A 24678-nucleotide genomic window follows, 5' to 3' on the forward strand; every position below is an offset into this window, starting at 1 on the left:
GGTCCTGTTGAAGATTGCAGAAGTTGGGAGAATGATGCTCTGGATGCGGGAACTCTTGAGGTCATCCTCATAGGTGAGGATAAGAGGAACTCTATCCCTGCTAAGGCGGCGGGAAAATGGGGGTGATGGCAAATGTTCAGGAAATGGAAGAGATGTAGGTGAGGGCAGCATCAATGGTGGAAGAAGGGAAACCCCATTCTTTGGAGGAGGACGACGACATCTCTGATGCCCTGGCAAAGAAAGCCTCATCCTGGGAACAGATCTGGTGGAGATGAAGGAACTAAGAAAAGTGAAAGGCACTTTTACAGGAGGCAGAGTGGCCAGAGGTATTGTTAAAATAACTGTGGCAGTTGGTAGGTTTGTAGAAGACATAGGCAGACAGTTTTTCTCCCGAAATGAAGACAGAGATTGGGAAAGAGGACAGAGGTGTCAGAAAAGGACCAAGTGAATTTAAGGGCAGGGTGAAATTGGAGGGAAAGTTGATGAAATTGATGGGGGCATCTATTGTATCTGGTGCTCCCGATGCGGCTTCCTCTACATTGATGAGATCTGACATAGACTGGATGACTGCTTTGTTGAATGCCTTCACTCCATTTGCAAAAAACAGGATTTCCCAAAGGCCAACCATTTTAATTCCAATGCCCATTCCAACATGGTGGTTCATGGCCTCCTCTACTGCCACGATGAGGCCACTCTCAGGCTAGAGGAGCAAAACCTCAAATTCCATCTGGGTAGACTCCAACCTGATGGCATGAACATTGATTTCTCCAACTTCCAGTTATTTCTTCCTCTCCCCCTTTCCTCTTCTTCAATTCCCCACTCTGGACCTTTCTGACATATTGTTCTTACCACCCTATCACCTCCCCTGGTGTCCCTCCTCCTTCCCTTTCTCCCATGGTCCACACCCCTCTCCTATCAGATTCCATCTTTTCCAGCCCTTTACCTTTTCCACCTATTACTGCCAGCTTCTTTCTTTATCCATCCCCCACTCACCCGGCAAGCCTGTGTTCCCCTCTCCCACCCCCAACCCACCATGTTCTTATTCTGGCTCCTTTCCCTTTTCCATTCCAATCCTGAAGAAGGGTCTTGGCCTGAAATGCAAGTTTATTCATTTCCATAGATGTTGCCTGACCTGATGAGTTCCTCCAGCACTTTAGTTGTGTTGCTCTGGACTTTCAGAATCTCTTGTAACTCCCATACTCTTTTGTCTTGTTCAATGCCCCTAAACTGATTATAACTTTCAAAAGCTCCGTTCAGTATTCGTGCTTCACAACTTGATCCTAATAAGTACAGTCATAAAACTGCCACAGAGACCTTCAGGTGGCAAAACGTCTGTATTTCTATGCAGTAGTCAACACCTACAAGATAATCATGCCATCAACTCACCACAGAATTGCTAGCATTTTCCAGCAAGTTTTAGATCTTTGAGGCAGATTTCTACATAGAAAGGCTGTTAAGAGGCTAAAGTGATTAGACAGAAGATCTAACCAGCAGTATCAAGCTGCCATTGAACCCATGTCCATTCCTAGATCTTGTATATTTAAGACTACAATCTCCCATTACTTTAAATGTTTGGGTCCTTTGTATGATATCCAATATTCATAGGTAGAGCAACCTTCCTGGGTTCTAACTTACATTTCCTAGCCACAGCAGAAATGCAGCCTGGAAGTGAATACTGGAAGTACTTGTACACTCAGTGGCCACTTTATTAGGTACACCTGCTCGTTAATGCAAATATCTTATCAGCCAATTGTGTGACAGCAATTCAATGTGTAAAAGGATGCAGACATGGTAAAGATATTCAGTTGATGTTTAGACCAAATACCAGAATGGGGAAGAAATGTGATCTAAGTGAATTTGACTGTGGAATGATTGTTGGTGCCAGACAGGGTGGTTTGAGTATCTCAGAAACTACTGATCTCCTGGGATTTTCATGCAGAACAGTCTCTAGAGATTACATGGTGCAACGAAAAAACACAAATAAACATCCAGTGAACAGGAGTTCTGTGGGCAAAAGCACCCTGTTAATGAGAGGTTAGAGGAGAATGGCCAGACTGGTTCAAGCTAACAGAAAGGTGACAGCAGCTCAAATAACCCCATATTACAACAGTGGTGTGCAGAAGAGCATCTCTGAATGCACAACACGTCAAACCTTGAAGTGAATTGGCCAGAATAGCAGAAGATCACACTGGGTTACACTCCTGTACCTAATAAAGTGGCCACTGGGTGTACACAAAACACCTTAAACTGCTCTAATGGTACTTGGAGAAAATGTATAGGAATACTTGCATAACTGAGAAATTACAAAATCTTCCAGAGCATTTTTCATAATAGCAAAACTGGCATTAAACTTCGTATAACGTCAAGCAAATATCCTACACACGAGAACTATGGGAAGGAAGGACGGCATCTAATTCAGGATTCACAATACAACAGAAGTATCACCTCAAATTTGCAGTAACAATAAAAGTCTAACTTCAATGTAGCTTTTTCATACTGATTAAAAGCCTGGGAACATAATCTGTTCTTTTGTCACTTCACCTAAATAGACTTTGGAAATGTTATTCAACTGTTTACCAAGTCTGTTGAAGCAGACAGTGGTGTGTTAACGTAACTTGTATTCTGATACAATTAAATCGTTTGTTCCCACAACCTTTGTTTTATATTCTGAGTGTTTGGCCAGTTATAATCTAACCTAGAGTTTTGTCCTCTGATTCATCATAATAAACAATCACATAGTCCATACTTTTAGAATCACTTAGAGCCACATGAAACCACTGTACCCAGCCACTACCTCTGTTCCACTTTTAAATTGTATTTTGAGATACAGCACGGTAACAGGCCCTTATGGCCCAACAAGCCCGCCCTGCTCATGTGACCAACTAACCCACAAGTCTTCAGAATGCAGGAGGAAACCTACCAAAAGGAAATCCATGGAGAATGAAAAACACTTACCAGCAGTGTGAATTGAACCCTGATCGGTGGCACTGTAACAGTATCATGCTCATGGCTACACTACTTGTATATGCCACTTTCAAAGGTTACAGAATTTGAAAAACAACAAAAAAAAAAGCCCTTACTCTGAAGAATGTTTGTTTCTTTACATCTTCTGCGTCTCTTTCGCTTGCTCCCAGGCGTCTCTCTGGATTCCTTCTAAGAAGCTAAAAATGACAATAATGGTAATTAGTGTTTAAATAACCTATTTGCAGAGAGAGATCAATGGTGCAAATAAATTACTGTTCAACCTAATCATAAACAAACGATAACAAACTGGTTTTTGAAAATGGACCTTTATCTGGATGGAATTATTGATCTCGAAATGAGATCAATACTATAAACACAATACTAATTTCAATACCCCTAAGGTACCACAGCCACAATAAATTTGCATTATTGCCCAGCAGCACTCAGATCCACTGTGATGAAGTGCTGTGATGAGAGGTTGATCATGGCTAGAATGAACTTTTTCCTGAGCAAGGACCTAGACCTACAATTTGCCTACCACCACAACAGATCTGTAGTGGATGCAATCTCACTGACTGTCCACTGAGCTTTGGACCACCCGGACAACAGAAATACCTATGTCAGGCTCCTATTTATCATTACAGCTGAGCATTCAACACCATCATCCCCTCAGTTCTAATCAATAAGCTTCATAACCTGGACCTCTGTACCTTGCTATGGAAATGGAGGCAGCATCCATCATTAGGAACTCTCACCACCCAGGAAAGGCCCTGTTCTCATTTCTATCATCAGGGAGAAGGTATAGGAACAGGAAGACACATGCTCAACATTTTAGGAACAGCTTCTTCCCCTTAGCCATCAGATTTCTGAACGGATAATGAACCCAAGAACAATACCTCACTATTCCTCTTTTGCATGAGCTATTTCTTCATATTGTAACTTATCTTAATTTGTTATGTCTGTACAGTTACCAGAAAACAAATTTCCAAACTAATGTCAATGACAATATACCAGATTCTGATTCAGATTCATTTACAGTTGAAGTCAGAAGTTTACATACACCTTAGCCAAATACATTTAAACTCAGTTTTTCACAATTCCTGACATTTAATCCTAGAAAACATTCCCTGTCTTACGTCAGTTAGGATCACTACTTTATTTTAAGAATGTGAAATGTCAGAATAATAGTAGAGAGAATGATTTATTTCGGCTTTTATTTTTTTCATCACTTTCCCAGTGGGGTAGAAGTTTACATACACTTTTTTGGTATTTGGTAGCATTGCCTTTAAATTGTTTAACTTGGGTGAAATGTTTTGGGTAGCCTTCCACAAGCTTCTTACAGTAAGTTGCTGAAATTTTGTTCCATTCCTCCAGACAGAACTGGTGTAACTGAGTCAGGTTTGTAGGCCTCCTTGCTCGCACACGCTTTTTCAGTTCTGCCCAGAAATTTTCTATTGGATTGAGGTCAGAAAATGATGTCGTCTGGTTCATCCTTGGGAGCAATTTCCAAACGCCTGAAGGTACCACGTTCATCTGTACAAACAACAGTACGCAAGCATAAACACCATGGGACCACGCAGCCATCATACCGCTCAGGAAGGAGACACATTCTGTCTCCTAGAGATGAACGTACTTTGGCGCGAAAAGTGCAAATCAATCCCAGAACAACAGCAAAGGACCTTGTGAAGATGCTGGAGGAAACAGGTAGACAAGTATCTATATCCAGAGAAAAGCAAGTGCTATATCGACATAACCTGAAAGGTTGCTCAGCAAGGAAGAAGCCACTGCTCCAAAACTGCTAGAAAAAAGCCAGACTACAGTTTGCAAGTGCACATGGGGACAAAGATCTTACTTTTTGGAGAAATGTCCTCTGGTCTGATGAAACAAAAATTGAACTGTTTGGCCATAATGACCATCATTATGTTTGGAGGAAAAAGGGTGAGGCTTGCAAGCTGAAGAACACCATCCCAACCGTGAAGCATGGGGGTGGCAGCATGTTGTCAGGGGGCTTTGCTGCAGGAGGACTCATGCACTTCACAAAATAGATGGCATCATGAGGAAGGAAAATTATGTGGATATATTGAAGCAACATCTCAAGACATCAGCCACGAAGTTAAAGCTAGGTCGCAAATGGGTCTTCCAAATGGACAATGACCCCAAGCATACCTCCAAAGTTATGGCAAAATTGCTTAAGGATAACAAAGTCAAGGTATTGGAGTGGCCATCACAAAGCCCTGACCTCAATCCAATAGAAAATTTGTGGACAGAACTGAAAAAGCATGTGCGAGCAAGGAGGCCTACAAACCTGACTCAATTACACCAGTGTAACTTACTGTGAGAAGCTTGTGGAAGGCTACCCAAAACGTTTGACCCAAGTTAAACAATTTAAAGGCAATGCTACCAAATACTAAAAAGGTGTATGTAAACTTCTGACGCACTGGGAAAGTGATGAAAGAAATAAAAGCTGAAATAAATCATTCTCTCTACTATTATTCTGACATTTCACATTCTCAAAATAGTGATCCTAACTGACCTAAGACAGGGAACGTTTTCTAGGATTAAATGTCAGGAATTGTGAAAAACTGAGCTTAAATATATTTGGCTAAGGTGTATGTAAACTTCTGATTTCAACTGTATATGAAGCATGCATTATATCTTCTATATGTGAAATGGCTTACAACAGTAAAACATCACACACAACACGTAAATGATCACAATTTACTTATTTCAACAGATCTTTCATGATCATAGTGCTAAACATCAGTCACATCTCATTTCGAAATCAATATTTTATGCCCCAGTTCTCTAGCTCATTCAAGTTAAAGAACTTATTTTTATAATCGTAAGACAATGGGGTGACCCGTTGGGGCACCCTTTGAGAGAAGGGTAGTGCAGTCTGGTGTGACCAGAATGAACATTAAATTTTCCTGAATGCTACTGGTATTGTTTTGCTTTGGAAATTGAAGAAGAAAACCTCAGTTTATTAAAGAAGAATGACGCATAACAAGGCAAATATAGCTCCTCCTCGTTTAACGAAGGACACTTTTGATGGCATCATTTCTGGTTGATCTGCCACCCTTGCGCCTCTCGTTGTCATTCTGGAGATGTGCAGTCCTTTCATCCGCCATCTCTTCAACTCTTCTGTTTATTCTTTGTCTCTGATCTTGGAGACGTGCATTTCGCTGCTCCTTTGTCTCTTCGTCTCTCCTCCTTCTGTGCCTGTTTTTGTCATTCTGGAGACGTGCAGCCCTTTCATCCCCCGTCTCTTCACCTCTTCTGCAGTTTGTTGTTTGTCTCTGATCCTGGAGACATACATTTCTCAGCTCCTTTGTCTCTCCCTCCTTCGACGCCAGTTGTTGTCATTTTGGAGATGTGCATGCCTCTCCTCCTCTGTCTCTTCTTCCCTCATCTTTTTTGTCCTGACTCTTTGATCCTGGAGTCGTGCGGCTCTGGCTTCATCCAGTTCTTCTCTCCCTCTCCTTGCCATTTCCCGATGACGTTTGGGCGTCATCTCTTGACCATAATTTCCCCATTCTCTTTCCACACGGCATAATTAGGCTGACCATATTTTTTTTACTCTAATGCTGGATAGAAGACACATAGCAATAACACCAAAGCCTCCAGGATGCTGATTATTCTTGATGATGTGGTTGGAGTTAAATGGATGTGATATAGTCACCACTGTCCTTTGACTGCAGCAAAGGGTTTGATGGGTGTCTCGAAGTACGTCATTACAATAAGATTTAATTATCTCTTATTGATGGGTCTCAGTTTGATCTGTCCCAATCCTGCACATGCTGATGGTGATTAGCAGAATGTGACCGCTCAAAATAGAGATGCCCTGCCCTTTTGCTCCGGTTGGTGTTGCTACTGTGAGCATCGTGAGTCACTTCTAAGGTTGGCCGTATGCATGTGTCGTGGTGTCGTGTCGCGGTTTCCATCATGGCTGACATCGGCTCTCAGGTGAAAGCAGGGCTGTTGATTTTGGCGAGTGAGCAATTTTATATGAATATATAACCCTGGACTTTGCCTGCATTCTGTAAGTTAGCGCATTTAAATCGATTTAGCCAAAAATAGTGCCGCTGTAGTCCACCGTTTGCGCTAATTGGAGGTCACAAACGAACAGAGCATGAGAGTTTTAGTAGTATATAGATGCAATGAGATGATACATCAACTCATTTTCCAGCAATGTCCACCACTCACAGAGAAAGGATTTTTTGAATCTATGATTTCAGAAGGAACTTGGGGGTCATACATTTACAGAGAAACTAATTTCTGATCTATTGAATTTGGTATGTTAGTACATGGTAAATCTTGATGTTAACACGTCACTAGTATACAAAATAGATTTAACAGTAGATTACGTTACAACTTTAAATTACTGGAGATGGAACTCTTCTTCATGTTATACTTCACAGACATGCTTCCCTGACACTATACATGCTTTAACAAATCAAAATTCTGGAACTTGAGTATGGTCAAATAGTTCTTGATACATAAAAGGAGATTAAATAAGAGAAGGACTCTTCTGGCTGGACCCCTTCTGAAAGTGTGTGATCAATGAACTCAATTAATTTTTGAATACTTGTTTCAAGTTCTAGGTCAAGTTTTTTGTCATTTGACTGTACATATATACAACCAAAAAAAACGTTCCTCCAGACCATGGTGCACCCACAATACATATATCACACACAGCACATAAATAACCACAAGTAAGTTTATAAAATATAATTCAAAGTGCATGTAGTGCACAGCACAGATAAACAGTAAATAGTTCGCTGTGCTAGTAACAAGACGTTGGTGGTGGTAGGGTATCCATTAGTCTCATTATCCATTATTATCTGAATGGTGGCCGATTAGGAAAAGGGGAGGTGCAACGAGACCTGGGTGTCATTATACACCAGTCATTGAAAGTGGGCATGCAGGTACAGCAGGCGGTGAAAAAGGCGAATGGTATGCTGGCATTTATAGCGAGAGGATTCGAGTACAGGAGCAGGGAGGTACTACTGCAGTTGTACAAGGCCTTGGTGAGACCACACCTGGAGTATTGTGTGCAGTTTTGGTCCCCTAATCTGAGGAAAGACATCCTTGCCATAGAGGGAGTACAAAGAAGGTTCACCAGATTGATTCCTGGGATGGCAGGACTTTCATATGAAGAAAGACTGGATGAACTGGGCTTGTACTCGTTGGAATTTAGAAGATTGAGGGGGGATCTGATTGAAACGTATAAAATCCTAAAGGGATTGGACAGGCTACATGCAGGAAGATTGTTCCTGATGTTAGGGAAGTCCAGAACAAGGGGTCACAGTTTGAGGATAAAGGGGAAGCCTTTTAGGACCGAGATTAGGAAAAACTTCTTCACACAGAGAGTGGTGAATCTGTGGAATTCTCTGCCACAGGAAACAGTTGAGGCCGGTTCATTGGCTATATTTAAGAGGGAGTTAGATATGGCCCTTGTGGCTACGGGGATCAGGGGGTATGGAGGGAAGGCTGGTGCAGGGTTCTGAGTTGGATGATCAGCCATGATCATAATAAATGGCGGTGCAGGCACGAAGGGCCGAATGGCCTACTCCTGCACCTATTTTCACTGTTTCTATGTCTCACAGCCTGAGGGAATGTTGTGTTTAAATACAGAAAGTACTACACATAGTAGATATTTATAAGCAGCTTTGCTGTTCTAAACAAATTATTTATTTCTTGGCTATATCATATGATGAGGTAATACAGTGGAAAGAAAAATCAAAGACAATGATAGAATTTGTAAGAATCCACATAGTAAATGAATTGAGAGAAATACAAACAGGAAGGGATATTGGTACAAAACGATGTATATATGATAAATGAAAAACTGAACTTTTATACCTGTTATCTTCAGGCACAGCTACCTTAATTTTAAAATGTATCTGCATAACTTTAGATCCCATCATTTAGTTTGATGACTGAAAATTCAATGAGTTTGAAAATCCAGAAAACAAATATTGTAGACATATAGTTCTGAAAAGCTATGCCAAAAGAAATAGAAGGATTATTGATCCATCTGGATAGTATACCTTCCTATATTTCTCAAAATAGTTATGTATTTTCTTAAAGGAAATACTGAGACATACCCTTCTCATGATGGAGATGGAATCTGTGGATAGGAATCTTGGATATCGCACTTCATCATTCACAATGCTGTCAAAAACTTCTTCTTCGTCATCACCAGGAAAAGGTGACTAACAAGAGCAGAAAATAGAGTGTAATCATTTATTGTTAAATGTATAGTGGATTTAAACAACAGTCAACCCAAGTGCTCTTTCTTACCTCACCAACCAACATCTCATAGATAAGAACACCCAGTCCCCACCAGTCAACCGCTCTTGTGTATGACGTCTCTGTCAGCACTTCTGGAGCGAGAAATTCAGGAGTGCCACAAAATGTACTCGTTCGATCTCCAAAACCCATACCTGAAGTTAATGATGACAAATGAGCCAATCACTTGTAGTTAAACATTTTTTGGAGTGTGCAGTTATACAATTAAAATTATCTTTAATAACAGTACATAATAAATTGAGACATTCAAGAAACATACTTCTGAATTCACAGTTGTGTAGGTGCTGAATAGAATATCGCAGACCATATGGAAATATGTTATGACTACAAAAATAATACCTGAGGGGGAGCTGCCAGCAAAAGTGGTGGATACATGTTGATTGCAATATTTAAGAGAAGTCTGGATAAGTACATAGATGGGAGGGGTGTGGAAGGCTATGGTCCAGGTACAGGTTGATGGAATTTGGCAGAATAACAGTTCAGCACAGATTAAAGGGCACGTTTCTATGCTGTAGATGATTTTAATTATAAAAACGTTACAGCATGAGTTTTAATTTGGGGTTATAATACTTATATAAATTATGATTTGCATAATGAGAACAGGCCAATTGAACAAACTAATAACATAAGGCATTTTGCCACGGATCAATTATTGTGCTAACATGTGGAGAAATTTCAGGAACAGTGAACTTCAAGAATTTAAGTACCTACCCTCCTTACAAAGACCAAAGTCTGCAATCTTGACATAGCCGTCACTGTCCAACAACAGATTATCTAGCTTTAAGTCTCTGGAAGATGACAAGATATGCATTAAATCATTGTCATTATACGTTTGCTGAAGATATGGAAACAAATCCATTGCCATTCAATAGCTTTGGGGTTAAGAGGACAGGAGTAAGAGCAGGGAACAAGTTGTTATTTTCTCCTGTTGTACAGTTCAGATAGCCACATGAATATTGATGGAGATAACTTTAAGCACAAGTTCAGCTTTGAAAAACTCCTTCCACTTGAGCTTTGCCAAATAACGTCAAGTTGAAATAGAGTGCTGTTTATTTGCCACTGAAAGATACACTTTGGTCTACTGTGCACATGCTTGCTCATAAAAAAGGCCATTTGTCCAATGTGCCCATGCTGTAAATTTGATGGAGTTATTCAATTAATATCACTCCCATGCTCTTTTTCCTCAGCCTTGCAGCTTTGCCCTTCAAGTATTCATCTAATTATTACTTACCAGTGAGTCTACTTTCAATAGACAGGCAGTGCGCCACGGAGCACAAATCCCCATTTCTGGCAATCACTTCAAATTTACATCCTCAATTTTTCTACTCTTCCACAACTGAAAACAGATTCCATCAAATCCATTCAGGAGTTCCAACAACTTTATTAAATCTCCTATTAAACTTCTCTGATTAAAGAGATACTCCCATTTTCTCTAGTTTCCACAGAATGGCAGCTACTCATCCCGAGTACCATTCAATTAAATCACTTCAATCACTGGAATCACTTCAAAGCTTTAGCATCCTTCCTAAAGTTCAGAACCAGTTAACATCACATAGAAACCAATTAGTCATAATAACAATTCAATATTACTTTCTTACACTTGTATATTTTAATCCAAGCAGGGTTCCAATATTTTTTTAAGGCAGACTTTTCAATTTGTTCTCTCACTTCAAGAATTTGTTCATATGCTCACCCAGGCCTTTCTGCATATCCATCCTTTTTTATATTGCACCATTTAATTCACATGGTCTTTCCTTATTCTTCACATTGCTCAGTACAAGTTTCATTGGCCACACGTTTTTCTACAAAGTTTGAAATTATGCTCAAGACATAAAAAGGAGCAAAGGGTCACAATACCAATTTAGGGGATCATCGCTTCACTATTTAACTTTGGTTATAAAAAACAATCATTTTATTCTCCTTTCTGCCAATTAACCAATTTGAAAACTGTGTTACTGCCACCCCTATATCCCATGGGTTTTCATTTTGTTAATGACTATATTTCCAAATGCTTTTGAACTTAATCAACATAAAAAGTTCATCTGCACAGCAGTAACCTTCACTAACCTCATCTCTTATAAATTAGTAAAACACGACCCTTAATAAACCACAGCATCTCTTTATTTGCCTATAATTTTGCAACTAGAAAATCATTTTGTCCCAAGTACTGTTTTTGAAGGCTTTCTTATCACTGAGGCTAAAAAAAAGTTGCTAGCCTCCACTTTTTTCCTTTAACCTGGTATTTCAATAGTCTGCAAAGAGATCAACAATCAAGGGATTACTCTCAGACTCCGACCAATACTAATCCTTTTTTCTTAATCTGGAGACAAAATTTACTGTTAACAGATTACATTTGATGACAAATGCTCAGAGGAGGTTTGTAAAGGTCAACTGATAAACATTTATTCAGTTTCTGGGTTAAAATTAGAATATCAGGAGGAACCACCAAGCAGTAATCTCATCAAAGGATTCAAATTATATTATCTGAAAGGCCCAAGATAACATTACCAATTCAATTACTTCCAAATACCTGTTACAGGCTTTCATTTGTTCAAGGAATGTAAAGCTGCTGCAAAGCAATCACATATTTCTGCATCAAATAATCTTAGTAGTGCATCACCCTTCCCCCAAACCAGATTTTGCCCATGCACTGTTTACTTCTCATGTGTGTTAAGCTATGTTTAGTGATCGATATTTGAGCAGTGTTTAGGAAATTGGCCTAGTAGTTAAAACTGCAATTTGCAGAGATTTATCAAGAAAGCAAATTTATTTTGTCAGCAATCAAGTGTGAATATACAACATTTCTGATAGTTGGAGTAAAGTGTATCATTAATTCTGCACTTGTTAATAAGTTAGGGAATGATTCAAAAACAAACCAGGTTATGTAGTTTGGGAATGCTAATGAGGCTATGACATACAACAAGAATTGTAGGGTCTTTGGAAGGAACAGAGGGGCCTTGGAATACAAGTCCTTGGATTAACCATATAACCAAATAACAATTACAGCACAGAAACAGCTATCTCGGCCCTTCTAGTCCGTGCTGAACTCTTACTCTCACCTACTCCCACCGACCTGCACTCAGCCCATAACCCTCCATTCCTTTCCTGTCCATATAGCTGTCCAATTTAACTTTAAACGACAACATCGAACCTGCCTCAACACCTTCCGCTGGAAGCTCGTTCCACACAGCTACGACTCTCTGAGTAAAGAAGTTACCCCTCATGTTACCCCTAATCTTTTGCCCTTTAACTCTCAACTCATGTCCTCTTGTTTGAATCTCCCCGACTCTCAATGGAAAAAGCCTATCCACGTCAACTCTATCTATCCCCCTCATAATTTTAACTATCTTTATCAAGTCCCCCCTCAACCTTTTATGTTCCAGAGGATAAAGACCTTTCTCTGTAACTTAGGTGATGAAACCCAGGTAACATTCTAGTAAACCTTCTCTGTACTCTCTCTATTTTGTTGACATCTTTCCTATAATTCGGTGACCAGAACTGTACACAATACTCCAAATTTGGCCTCACCAATGCCTTGTACAATTTCAACATTACATCCCAACTCCTATACTCAATGCTCTGATTTCTAAAAGCCAGCATACCAAAAGCTTTCTCCCCCACCCTATCCACATGAGATTCCACCTTAAGGGAACTATGCACCATTATTCCTAGATCCCTCTGTTCTACTGCATTCTTCAATGCCCTACCATTTACCATGTATGTCCTATTTTGATTAGTCCTACCAAAATATAGCACCTCACATTTATCAGCATTAAACTCCATCTGCCATCTTTCAGCTCACTCTTCTAACTGGCCAAAATCTCTCTGCAAGCTTTGAAAACCTACTTCATTATCCACAACTCCACCTATCTTAGTATCATCTGCATACTTACTCATCCAATTTACCACCCCATCATCCAGATCATTAATGTATATGACAAACAACATTAGACCCACTACAGATCCCTGAGGCACACCACTAGTCACCAGCCTCCAATCTGACAAACAGTTATCCACCACTACTCTCTGGCGTCTCCCATCCAGCCACTGCTGAATCCATTTTACTACTTCAATACCTAGTGATTGAACCTTCCTAACTAACCTTCCATGTGGAGCCTTGTCAGAGGCCTTACTGAAGTCCATATAGACAACATCCACCACTTTACCCTCGTCAACTTTCCTAGTAACCTCTTCAAAAATTTCAATAAGATTTGTCAAACATGACCTTCCATGCACAAATCCATGTTGACTGTTCCTAATCAGACCCTGTCTATCCAGATTAATTATATATACCATCCCTAAGAATACTTTCCATCAATTTACCCACCACTGACGTCAAACTCACAGGCCGGTAATTGCTAGGTTTACTCTTAGAACCCTTTTTAAACAATGGAACAACATGAGCAATATGCCAATCCTCCGGCACCATCCCCTGCTATTTCCACACTAACTTCCCTCAAGGTCCTAAGGAATATCCTGTCAGGACCCGGAGACTTACCCACTTTTATATTCCTTAAAAGCTCCAGTACTTCCTCTTCTTTAATCAACATAGTTTTCATAACTTCTCTACCTGTTTCCCGTTTACACAATTCAATATCCTTCTCCTTAGTGAATACTGAAGAAAACAAATTGTTCAGAATCTCCCCCATCTCTTTTGGCTCCACACATAGCTGTCCACTCTGATTCTCTAAGGGACCAATTTTATCCCTGACTATGCTTTTGCTATTAATATAACTGTAGAAACCCTTGGGATTTATTGTCACCTTACTTGGCAAAGCAACCTCATAACTTTTAGCTTTTCTAATTTCTTTCTTAAGATTCTTTTTACATTCTTTATATTCCTTGAGCACGTCATTTACTCCATACTACCTATATTTATTGTAGATATCTCTCATTTTTGGAATCAAGTTTCTAATATCCCTTGAAAACCATGGCTCTCTCAAACTTTTAACCTTTCCTTTCAACCTAACAGGAACATAAAGATTCTGTACCCTCAAAATTTCACCTTTAAATGACCTCCATTTCTCTATTACATTCTTCCCATAAAAGAAATTGTCCCAATCCACTCCTTCTAAATCTTTTTGCATCTCCTCAAAGTTAGCCTTTCTCCAATCAAAAATCTCAACCCTGGGTCCAGACCTATCCTTCTCCATAATTATACTGAAACTAATACAATTGTGATCACTGGACCCAAAGTGCTCCCTAACACAAACCTCCATCACCTGACCTATCTCATTCCCTAACAGGAGATCCAACACTGCCCCTTCTCTAGTTGGTACCTCTATGTATTGCTGCAAAAAATTATCCTGCACACATTTTACAAACTCCAAACCATCCAACCCTTTTACAGTATGGGCTTCCCAGTCTATGTGTGGAAAATTAAAATCTCCCACAATCACAACCTTGTGCTTACTACAAATATCTGCTATCTCCTTACAAATTTGCTCCTCGAATTCTCGCTCCCCATTTGGTGGTCTATAATATACCCCTATAAGTGTTACTACGCTTTTCCCATTCCTCAATTCCACCCAAATAGCCTCTCTAGATGAGCCCTCTAATCTACCTTGCCAGAGCACTGCTGTAATATTTTCTCTGACAAGCAATGCAACACCTCCCCCTCTTGTCCCTCCGACTCTATCACACCTGAAACAATAAAATCCAGGAATATTTAGTTGCCAATCACACCCCTCCTGTAACCATGTTTCACTAATAGCTACCACATCATATTTCCAGGTATCAATCCATACTTTAAGCTCATCCACCTTTCTTATAATGCTCCTAGCATTAAAATAAATGCATTTAAGAAATTTTCACCTCTTACTCGCTGTTTATCACTAACGGTGCAAAAAACTTTACTATTTTCTTTTTCTTCCTTCTCCCCTACATCTGTTCTGACACTCTGGTTCCCCTCCCCCCCTGTATCGTTTAAATCCACCGGAGCTTCTCTAGCAAACCTATCTGCAAGAATATTTGTCCTCCTCCAGTTCAGATGTAAACCGGCCCGCCGGAACAGGTCCCACCTTCCCTGGAAAACTGCCCAATTATCTATAAATCTGACGCCCTCCCTCCTGTACCATGTCTTCAGCTACGTGTCGATCTGCACTATCTTACTATTTCTAAACCCACCTGCACGTGGAACTGGAAGCAATCCTGAGATTGCTATCCTGGAGGTCCTGTCCTTTAACTTGGAGTCTAACTCCCTAAACTCACCTTTCAGGACCTCCTCACTCTTCCTACCCATGTCATTGGTCCCTACATGGACTACGACATCTGGCTGGCTGCTCACCCTCCCTCTTGAGAATACTGAGAACTCGATCCGAGATATCGCAGACCTTGGCACCAGGGAGGTAACAAACCATCCGGGATTCTCGATCTCTTCCAGAGAACCTCTCATCTGTCCCCCTATTGAATCTCCTATCACTACTGCTCTCCTCTTTTCCCTCCTTCCCTTCTGAATTGAGGGTCCCATCTCGGTGCCAGAGACGCAACCACTGCAACTTGTCCCAGGATTCTTGAAGATGATAACAAGGTAAGATAACATGGTTAGGAAAGCATATGAGATCCTGGTCTTCATTAGGCAGGGGACTGAATACGAAGTTAAAAAAAGTTCAAAGTACATTTATTATTACAGTACATACTGCTTATGTCACCATATAATACCATGTGATTCATTTTCTTGCAGGCATTCACAGTAAATACAAAGAAACACAATGAAATCAATGAAAAAATGTACAAGACGGACAAATAACCAATGTGTAAAGGAGAACTGTGCAAATAGAAGGGAGGGAGGGAGGGAGGGAATGTCAACTCAGACCATGAGAGGCCTGCGTCGGGCATTTTCATGCCTTACAAGGCGCAGATTGGAAGTCTGTGTGGGGCGCTACTCCTCACACAGACACTAGAGCAATGTGTGGTTAAGTGCCTTGCTCAAGGACACAAACATGCTGCCACAGCTGAGGCTCGAACTAGCGACCTTCAGATCACCAAACGCCTTAACCACTTGGCCACGTGCCCAACACAAATAGAAAAAAAACCCAAAATAATAATAAATAAGCAATACATATGGAGAACATGAGATGCTGAGTTCCTGCAAGTGAGTACATAGGTTGTGGGAACAGCTCAGCTTTAGGGTTTTGAATACAAAATTCAGTAGCAGGAAGTTATGCTCCAACTTTATAAAACCTTGGTCAGACCTCAACTGAAATAGAGCGTGCAATTCTGTCACCATGTTGTGAGAAGGATGTAAAAGTGCTGGAGAATATGCAAAGATTCACCAGGGTGTTTCCTTGGATAAAACAGTTGTGAGGAGAAACTGGAGAACCTGGTCTGTTCTTACGGAGCAGAAGAAGTCAAGAGGGGACATGATTGAGTTATATAAAACTGAGGGTTATAGACAGAGTGCAACAAGCTTCCCTACAACAGAGGAAGACAAAACAGGAACACGCAGATTTAGGGATACAGGGAAAGAAATTCAGGCGGAATACCAGGGAACCACTTTCACCCAGAGTGAGAGGCACCTGGAATGTACTTCCTGAAACTGGGCTGCTGACAGCATTTAAGGAGTGTTTGAAGAGATGAGCACTTAAATTGCTTAGACATAGAAGGGTGTGGACCAAGTGCTGAGAGAAAGAGAGAGAAAGAGTGATTATAGAAGGGTACCCACTGTTCAGCATGGATGAGTGGGGCCAAATTGCCTAGAGTGATATATGACTCCGATATTATTAACAATGAGCTGGGCGGTGCCACTCTTTGGGCTGGAAGGGCCAGTTCCACACTATATCTCTAAATAAAATAAATATATAAAATTGTTGTGCACAGTTGGCCTTTCTAGGGAAAATGTACTTAGAAGTGGGTAAGTAAGGATGGAGAAGGAGAGAAAATGCCACCTTCCCAACTAAGCAGGTCTGAAAAAGATCACCATCCTGGACAGTAATTGCTGTTCTCTCCATAGATACTGCCCGACCCACTGAGTACTTACAGAATTCTCTAATTTCAGATTCTAGCAAATGTGTTTTGTATCTCAGTTGTTTTCCCCATTTATCCTCTACTTGCACCTCCTCCACACAGATCAGCAGATTTGCAAACCTCAGCACCCTCTCCTGACCACAATTACCATTTTCATCATTTAGTTTCCTGGTTTCCAGGCTCTCCTTACCCTTTCAATCCTGCCTCCTCCTCTGAACCTTAAAAGACAATATTTCATCAGTCTGAAATATCCGTTCCATTTGTCTTTAGAGAATCTTTCTTAGATCTATTTCCAGCAATTATATCTTCTTTGTTTTTCAATTAACAATTATGGTCCTGTTACTTACCTGTAAACTATCTTGTGTTCATGTAAATACTGCAAACCAAGGACCACACATGCAGCATAGAACCTATCACAGAAAAGTTGAAAATTACTGTAAGCAAAAGCACACTTTAAATTCAACTGCACGCTCATAAAAAATGCTAATTAGAAATGATTAACGCATACAACACTCGTTCTCCCTTGGAAGTGCTTTGCTTTCAGCTCTTGCAAGCTGTGCCAATACCAGGCAAAACTCTTCACCTGCATATCTACTCAGGTTCTTAGTCTCTCTATGAGGTCTGAATGAGCACTGGAAGGTCAGTCAGTAAAATGACTGCATAAGGACCCATTCTGAATCTTCTGCTCAGCCTGTGATCTTGACTTGAGAGAAGAGGAAGAATTTTGTGAGCTGTAGTCTGATTGTACACTCAAGATGAGATTTACTGACCTGTCCCAGACTAATTCTGGAATTCTGTGAAAGAGGAGTATCCTGCCATTCATAGGAAAGCAATGAACATTTTGTTCCAGTTTTCAACTTCTTACATGTGTGAGCAAGCTTTTTCTTGTTTAACAAGCATTAAGAGCAAGGATAGAAATCGTCTTTCAGTTGAAGGTGAAATCTGTGTGTGCTTATCTCAAATTCCACCCAGAATTGAGTATTTTTGCAACAAAAAACAAGCACAGGTTTCATGTGCTGGGCCTGTATTTGAGCCTGATCACGTCAGTTAATAGGAAAACATTTTTACCAAAGTCTTGTATAAAATTGTGTCTCAGGCTAAGTTTTATTTATACACCTTCCCTGGTTTTTAGTAACTTTACTATTCGACATTGTCAACAAATTTTCATGCTGTTAATAGCATTAATTACAATCGATTTACAACCTTTATTTAAATTAAATCTACTGAGCTTACCTTTAGAAAAATTAAATCCCATCTTGGCTTAAGCCAATGCTTGCCTTATGAGCTTTTAAAATATATGAAAGGGAAAGAAAGACTAATTTCAAGAAAGGTAATCTAAGCTTAACGACCTATTTTTTTCCAAGAAAGGCTGGCTAAGTTTCATTCTCTACTCAAAAGGCAATTATTTTTGGATTATTATATCTACACCTTACTGATCACGCTAACGTACTGTGAGCTGTAGATATAATAATTTTATGCAGGGGTTCCCCAAGACCTGAAAATTATTTCAAGGGTTCCTCCAGGGTAAAAAGTTTGAGAAAGGCAGATCTAATATTTACTAAGCAACTTAGTGACCAGTCTATTGTCACTGATTAATGGAATGTTGGTTAGAAAAATCTCCTGTCACCCCTTAACGAACTTAGTGAGGAGGGGCTTGCCTTCTAAATGGCACAGTAAGTCGTTCTGTGGTTATTTTTCCTTTCACCATTCTGAACTAATCAGCACTAAGGTAAACACCAATTGACGTTAGTAAATGATTGCAAAGTCTTTCCCAGAGTAGAAATGTCATGTGATAGAAGGACATAGCTGTAAGGCTGGAGGAGAAAAGTTGAAAGGACTAAGTTTTCTTTTACACTAAGAATGGTAGGAACCTGGAACATACTGCCAGGAGTGGTGGTAGAAGCTGACAGGATAGGGATATTTAGAGGCATTTAGATATGCACATGAAAATGTAGGGAGTGAAGGGATATAGACCAATTAACCAATTTCCCCCCGGATCAATAAAGTATGACTATGACTATGATATAGATGTGTAGAGAGATATGCTCAGTTTAATTTGCCATCATGGTCAGCCCAGATATGATAGGTTGTAGGGCCTGTTTCTTTGCTATTCTATTTTTATAAAATAAAACTGTGAATTAATCTTGCAAGAAAGATTTACGTTAAATACTTAAAGGTGGAATGGACACTGAAATGTTCTGCAAAGCCAGTCTTACATAAACCATGCACCAGAAGTCAGCATTAATACTTACACGGCCCTGGGTTCGGAGAACACGTCAGCATGGATGTGCATCATCAAATCTCCACCTGGCGCATACTCCATTACAAAACATACATGATCTTTGGTCTGAAAACACGCAAAGAGATTGACCAAAAACGGATGCCGGACGCTATTCACAGTCTCAAATATTCTTTTCTCACACATAAGGCTACAAGTGAAAAAAGAAAAAAAAACTTAAGTTTTGCACTGAGGGAATGAACAGAATTCAGACAAAAAATATTCATTTGCTATTGCAAAAATTTCAAAATGTTATTAGTTTCAAGTATACATTTATTGTATAACTAAAGGTGTTTTTCATCAGTACTTTAAATAATGTTGCCATAATGGAGCTAGTGCTCAAACTCAAGCCTAACATCTATGAGTGGATCTATAACCTATAGGCACATGTTTGCTTCACTTTAAGTAGAATTATGCAAAAGCGATACTGGTTTAAAAATGTAACCACAGAAAACAGTATAAAAACAAATGTCCATATTCAGCACAGAAGATAGCACTGGATGATAATCAAAGAAAAGATAACTTGTTCTAAAAAGAAATACAAGTTCAGATTTAATTGTCATTCAACCATATATGAATACAGCCAAATGAAACAATGCCATGAGCAAGCTCCAGGGCCAAGATGCAAACACAGTACCAACAGTCATACACAGCAGAAGGCACCTATAGCACATATAAAAAAGCAAACACGTAAGATAGCAGTAAAATATAGCCACACACAAAAAATATAGTCCAAGTTCCTGAGTCCATGAACGTTGCAGCAGTCTGCAGTCGAACACAATACGGCTTGTCTGCTGTGAACACCAGAGCCAGCACTGACTCCAGTTTGGACACAGTGCCATGCCACCGCCAGTGGTGTGCACCAACTCCAACGTCTCTCTTCTGAGCAGCTGTAAGCAGGCGATACCGTGGCTTGAGGCTTAGTCCTTGCCTCGGCTCAGGTCATGCAGCTCTCCTGCAGTCCGCCTGCCAATAAACCAGTGAATCGTACTTGCATCATTCCACGTTAACCATGCAAAAACAGGGTCTTGTAATCACAAGAAAAGTGACTAAGTCGATCACTTGCTGTTCGACTGCACACCGCCTTTCAGTGCCAACTCCTCTGACTCCTCCCTGATGCAGGCACACCACACGATCCATACCAAGTCCAGATCCTTCAGTTTCTCCACCAATGAGTAAATTGTTGATGGCGTAGGCCTGTAGTACTTTAAATTCTTAATGTCCAGCAGGGTGTTGCTATCGTTAAAAATGTTTTTTTAAAAAAAAAGACATTAACACCTTTTGTTGACTCTGTAGAAGCTGCTGTGTCTGAACACACTGCCATCTTACTGGAATACATTTACTCCAGGTTCACCACGGCAACATGAAAGACTTTTCCTTCAGATGTTAGAAATAAAGGCATTCACTAATAATAGAGAATAGTGAATCAAAATCAGATATAACACTGGTTTAAATGACATGAAATTTGATGCTTTGCAGAAGTATAGTGCAAAGACAAAAGAATTACAATAAACTACATAACTAAATAGTGCATAACAAAAAGAATAACTAAGTAGTGTCCATAGGTTTGTAGATCATTCAGAATGGTGGGGGAGGGAGAAGCAGTTTCTAAATCGATGGGTGCAGGTCTTTAGCCAGAGGTTGGCAAATATCTGGAATTCATTACCACAGATGGCTGTGGACGCCAGGTATATTTAAAGTGGAGGTCGATAGGTTCTTGATTAGTAAGGACATCAAAGGTTAGAGGAAGAAGGCAGGAGAATGGGATTGACAGGGATAATCAGTCATGGTGGAATGGTGATAAAACACTTCATGGGCAAAATGGCCCAATTCTGCCCCTATGTCTTATGGCCTTCGGGCTCCTGTGCCGCCTCCTTGAAGGTGGCAACAGCAATGGACTCTGGAAGACTTCACTGAACATTATTACCCCCTTTCATCAAACAAACTGATACTTTGCATAAATAAGGTCACTACAGGCTTACCTGTCGACCTCATCACGAGCTACAATATCTCCTTTCTTCAAGGCCTTTATTGCAAACATTTCACCAGTGACTTTATATTCCGAAAGGAGAACCTGTGTTACAAACAAATTGCAGCTTGAGCATTTATTCTTTCACACCAAACTACATAAAACATATACTGGCATTTCCTGTCATTTTTGTATTACCTTTCCAAAGTGTCCCCTGCCAAGCACAGCAACACACCTGAAGTCCAGAAGACTAAACTGGAATCTTTGCGGTATTCTGAAGAAGTAAGAAATGAAAAACTGTGATATATCAAACCTTAAAACTGCTAACACACACAAAATACTGGAGAAACTCTACAAGTCAGGCAGCATCTATGGATGCTGCCTGGCTTGTAGAGGTCAAGACCCTTCATCAGCATCTGGATAATTTCTTGTATTTGTAATTCTGCTTTTAGATTAGAATTCATAAGTTCAAGAAAGGTCATTTAACTATTTCTTCAACCTGCAGATATAGATCAGATTGGAAAGTGCAATAGGATGTAAATCAGATAGAAAGTTGGGCAGAGCATTGGCAGATGGATTTTAATTCAGGCAGCTGTGAGGTCAGGTGGCGGGGTGGAGATACAGTGGTGCTAGAAAGTTTGCAAACCCTGTAGAAGTTTCTCTATTTCTGCATAAGTATGTCCTAAATGTGATCAGATCTTCACTTAAGTCCTAAAACTAGATAAAGTGAACCCAACTAAATAAATAACACAAAAAAATTATACTTGTCCATTTATTTTTTGAGAAAAATGATCCAATATTACATGTATTTGTTGGAAAAAGTATGTGAACCTCTGGGGTAATGCTTTCTATAAAAGCTGTTTGGAGTCTGGTGTTCCAATCAATGAGGTGAGATTGGAAGTGTGGGTTGTAGAGGTGCCCTGCACCATAGAAAGTCAGGTTACTGACAGAGCTTGCTCTTCTCAAGATCTGTTGATGTGCATCATGTCTCGATCAAAACAACTTCCAGAGGATGTTAGAAGAATTGTAGAGATGCTTGAAGCTGCAAAAGGCTACATAAGCATTTCTAAAGACCTGAGTGTTCACTAGTCCACAGTAAGAGAAACTGTCTACAAATGGAGGAACTCAGTACAGTTGCTACTCTCCCAGGGAGTGGGCATCCTGCAAAGATCACACCAAAAGCACAATGTGCAATGCTGAAGGAAGTGAAAAAGAACCAAAGGGTAAAAGCAAAAGATCTGCAGAAATCTCTAGACCTTGCTAGAGTCTCTGTTCATGTGTCCCCTATAAGAAAAACACTGAACAAGGAAGGTGTTTGTGGAAGGACACCACGGAGGAAACCACTGCTCTCCAAAAAATTCATTGCTGCACATCTCAAGTTTGAATATCTGGATGTTTTACAACGCTTCTGTGACAATGTTCTGTGGATAGGTGGGATAAAAGTTGAACTTATTGGCAGAAATGCACATTGTTGTGTTTGGAGGAAAAGGGGCACTGCACCAGCACAAAATCTCATCCCAAATTGTGAATAGTAGCATAGTAGAAGGAGCATTATGGTTTGGGGCTGCTTTGCGGCCTCAGGGCCTGGACAGCTTGCAATTATTGAGAAAACGATGAATTCAAAATTGTATCAAGACATTTCACAGCAGCCTGTCACCTGCAGTTTAACAGAAGTTAGATTATGCAACAAGACGATGATCCAAAAGACAAGAGTAAATCACCAAGAGAATGGCTCAAAAAGAAGAAAATCTGTGTTTTGGAATGGCGAAGTCCAAGTCCTGACCTAAATCCTATTGAAATGTTGCAGAAGGATCTGAAGCAAGCAGTTCAAGCAAGGAAGCCCACAAGCATCCCAGAGTTGAAGTCGTTCTGTAAGGAGGAATGGCCTAAAATTCCTCCAAGGCGATGGGCAGGACTGATCAACAGTAACCGAAAACGTTTGGTTGAAGTTATTGCTGTACAAGGGGGTCACACCAGTTACTGAAAGCAAAGGTTCACGTACATTTTCCAACAAATACGTGTAATATTGGATCATCTTTCACAATAAATAAATAAATGAACAAATATAATGCTTTTTGTGTTATTTATTTAATTGGGTTCTCTATCTAGTTTTAGGACTTACGTGAAGATCTGATTACACTTAAGGTCATATTTATGCAGAAAGAGAGAAAACTCTACAGGGTTCACAAACTTTCTAGCACCACTGTACGTCTCTACCAAAGGAGGTGTAAGGCGTTCCTTCCCTCCGCTACCCTGCGGGTTGCACTTGGGCAAGGTGTGGCACCTGCTTAGCCCCCCAATCAGGTTCATGTGGTGGATGAGCAGCTGGTGTATATCACAAGTGCTAGAAATGCGACTGCTAACACTAGGCAGACAATCTCTGAAGAGTATTGGTAATGACTAAGGTCACTTGTCTGGCAGGCACACAGCGTAGGAGAAGGCAATGGTAAATCACTTCTGTAGAAAAGGATTGCCAAGACAATCATCATCGTGCCAATGGCTCAAAAGGAAGAAGATTTGTGTTTTAGATTGGCCAAGTCAAAGTCCTGATTGCCTCCATAATACAACATGGCACATAATAATGGTAACAAAATGTGAGGTAATGCATTTTGGGAAGTCAAACAGATAGGATATGCAAACATTCGGAGGTTAAGAAATGTGGATGAATGTTTGGCGTTTAAGTCTATGGTTTACTGAAAGTGGTAATAGAGGTGGATAGGTTGATGAAGATTGGCATACGGCCAGATACACTTACTATGTTTAACAGGCATTTAGACAAACACTTCAGCAGGCAAACCTAACATGGGTAAAGGAAATTAGTATACAAGGGCAACAAGGTTGGCACGGACATTTTGGGACAAAGGGCATATTTCTGAGCAGTACAACTCCATGACTATAACAAAGAGCTGTTGCGAATAAAGCACTTGAAAGTAAACACAGTACCGTTTATCTTCTGGCTGTGGGAGTGTTCGAAATTCTAGTTCTTGACGGGGTCGTTCAGGCACAGATATTCTATTGTTCTCAACATTAGAAACAATGTTGTTTCTATCATTCAGAAAATCAAAAGTTGAGAGTGCTTCCTGCAAAAGACAAAGAAAATCAACATTATTTCAAAATTTAAAAAACATTACATAAAGGATTGTACAACATGGGAATAGAAAGTGTATCAAAATGTCTCCTAATGTATCTT

At 40.1% G+C, this 24678-nt stretch overlaps 1 protein-coding gene across 3 annotated transcripts in view; it reads right to left on the minus strand.

Moving 5' to 3' along the window:
* Positions 1–24678, minus strand: part of LOC134355032 (serine/threonine-protein kinase N2-like) — a 160186-nt gene that overhangs the window by 6395 nt on the left and 129113 nt on the right. For all 3 annotated transcript variants that reach the window (XM_063064694.1, XM_063064693.1, XM_063064695.1), the window contains 9 exons: positions 24432–24568; positions 21687–21762; positions 21502–21593; positions 19494–19670; positions 17589–17651; positions 9988–10064; positions 9268–9410; positions 9072–9179; positions 3081–3161 (listed from right to left, as the gene is read on the minus strand). In XM_063064694.1, coding sequence (XP_062920764.1) covers positions 3081–3161; positions 9072–9179; positions 9268–9410; positions 9988–10064; positions 17589–17651; positions 19494–19670; positions 21502–21593; positions 21687–21762; positions 24432–24568 — 954 coding nt within the window. The remainder of the gene's footprint in view (positions 1–3080; positions 3162–9071; positions 9180–9267; positions 9411–9987; positions 10065–17588; positions 17652–19493; positions 19671–21501; positions 21594–21686; positions 21763–24431; positions 24569–24678) is intronic.

The sequence above is a fragment of the Mobula hypostoma genome, chromosome 12, assembly GCF_963921235.1.
Source record: "Mobula hypostoma chromosome 12, sMobHyp1.1, whole genome shotgun sequence".
Lineage (NCBI taxonomy): Eukaryota > Metazoa > Chordata > Chondrichthyes > Myliobatiformes > Myliobatidae > Mobula > Mobula hypostoma.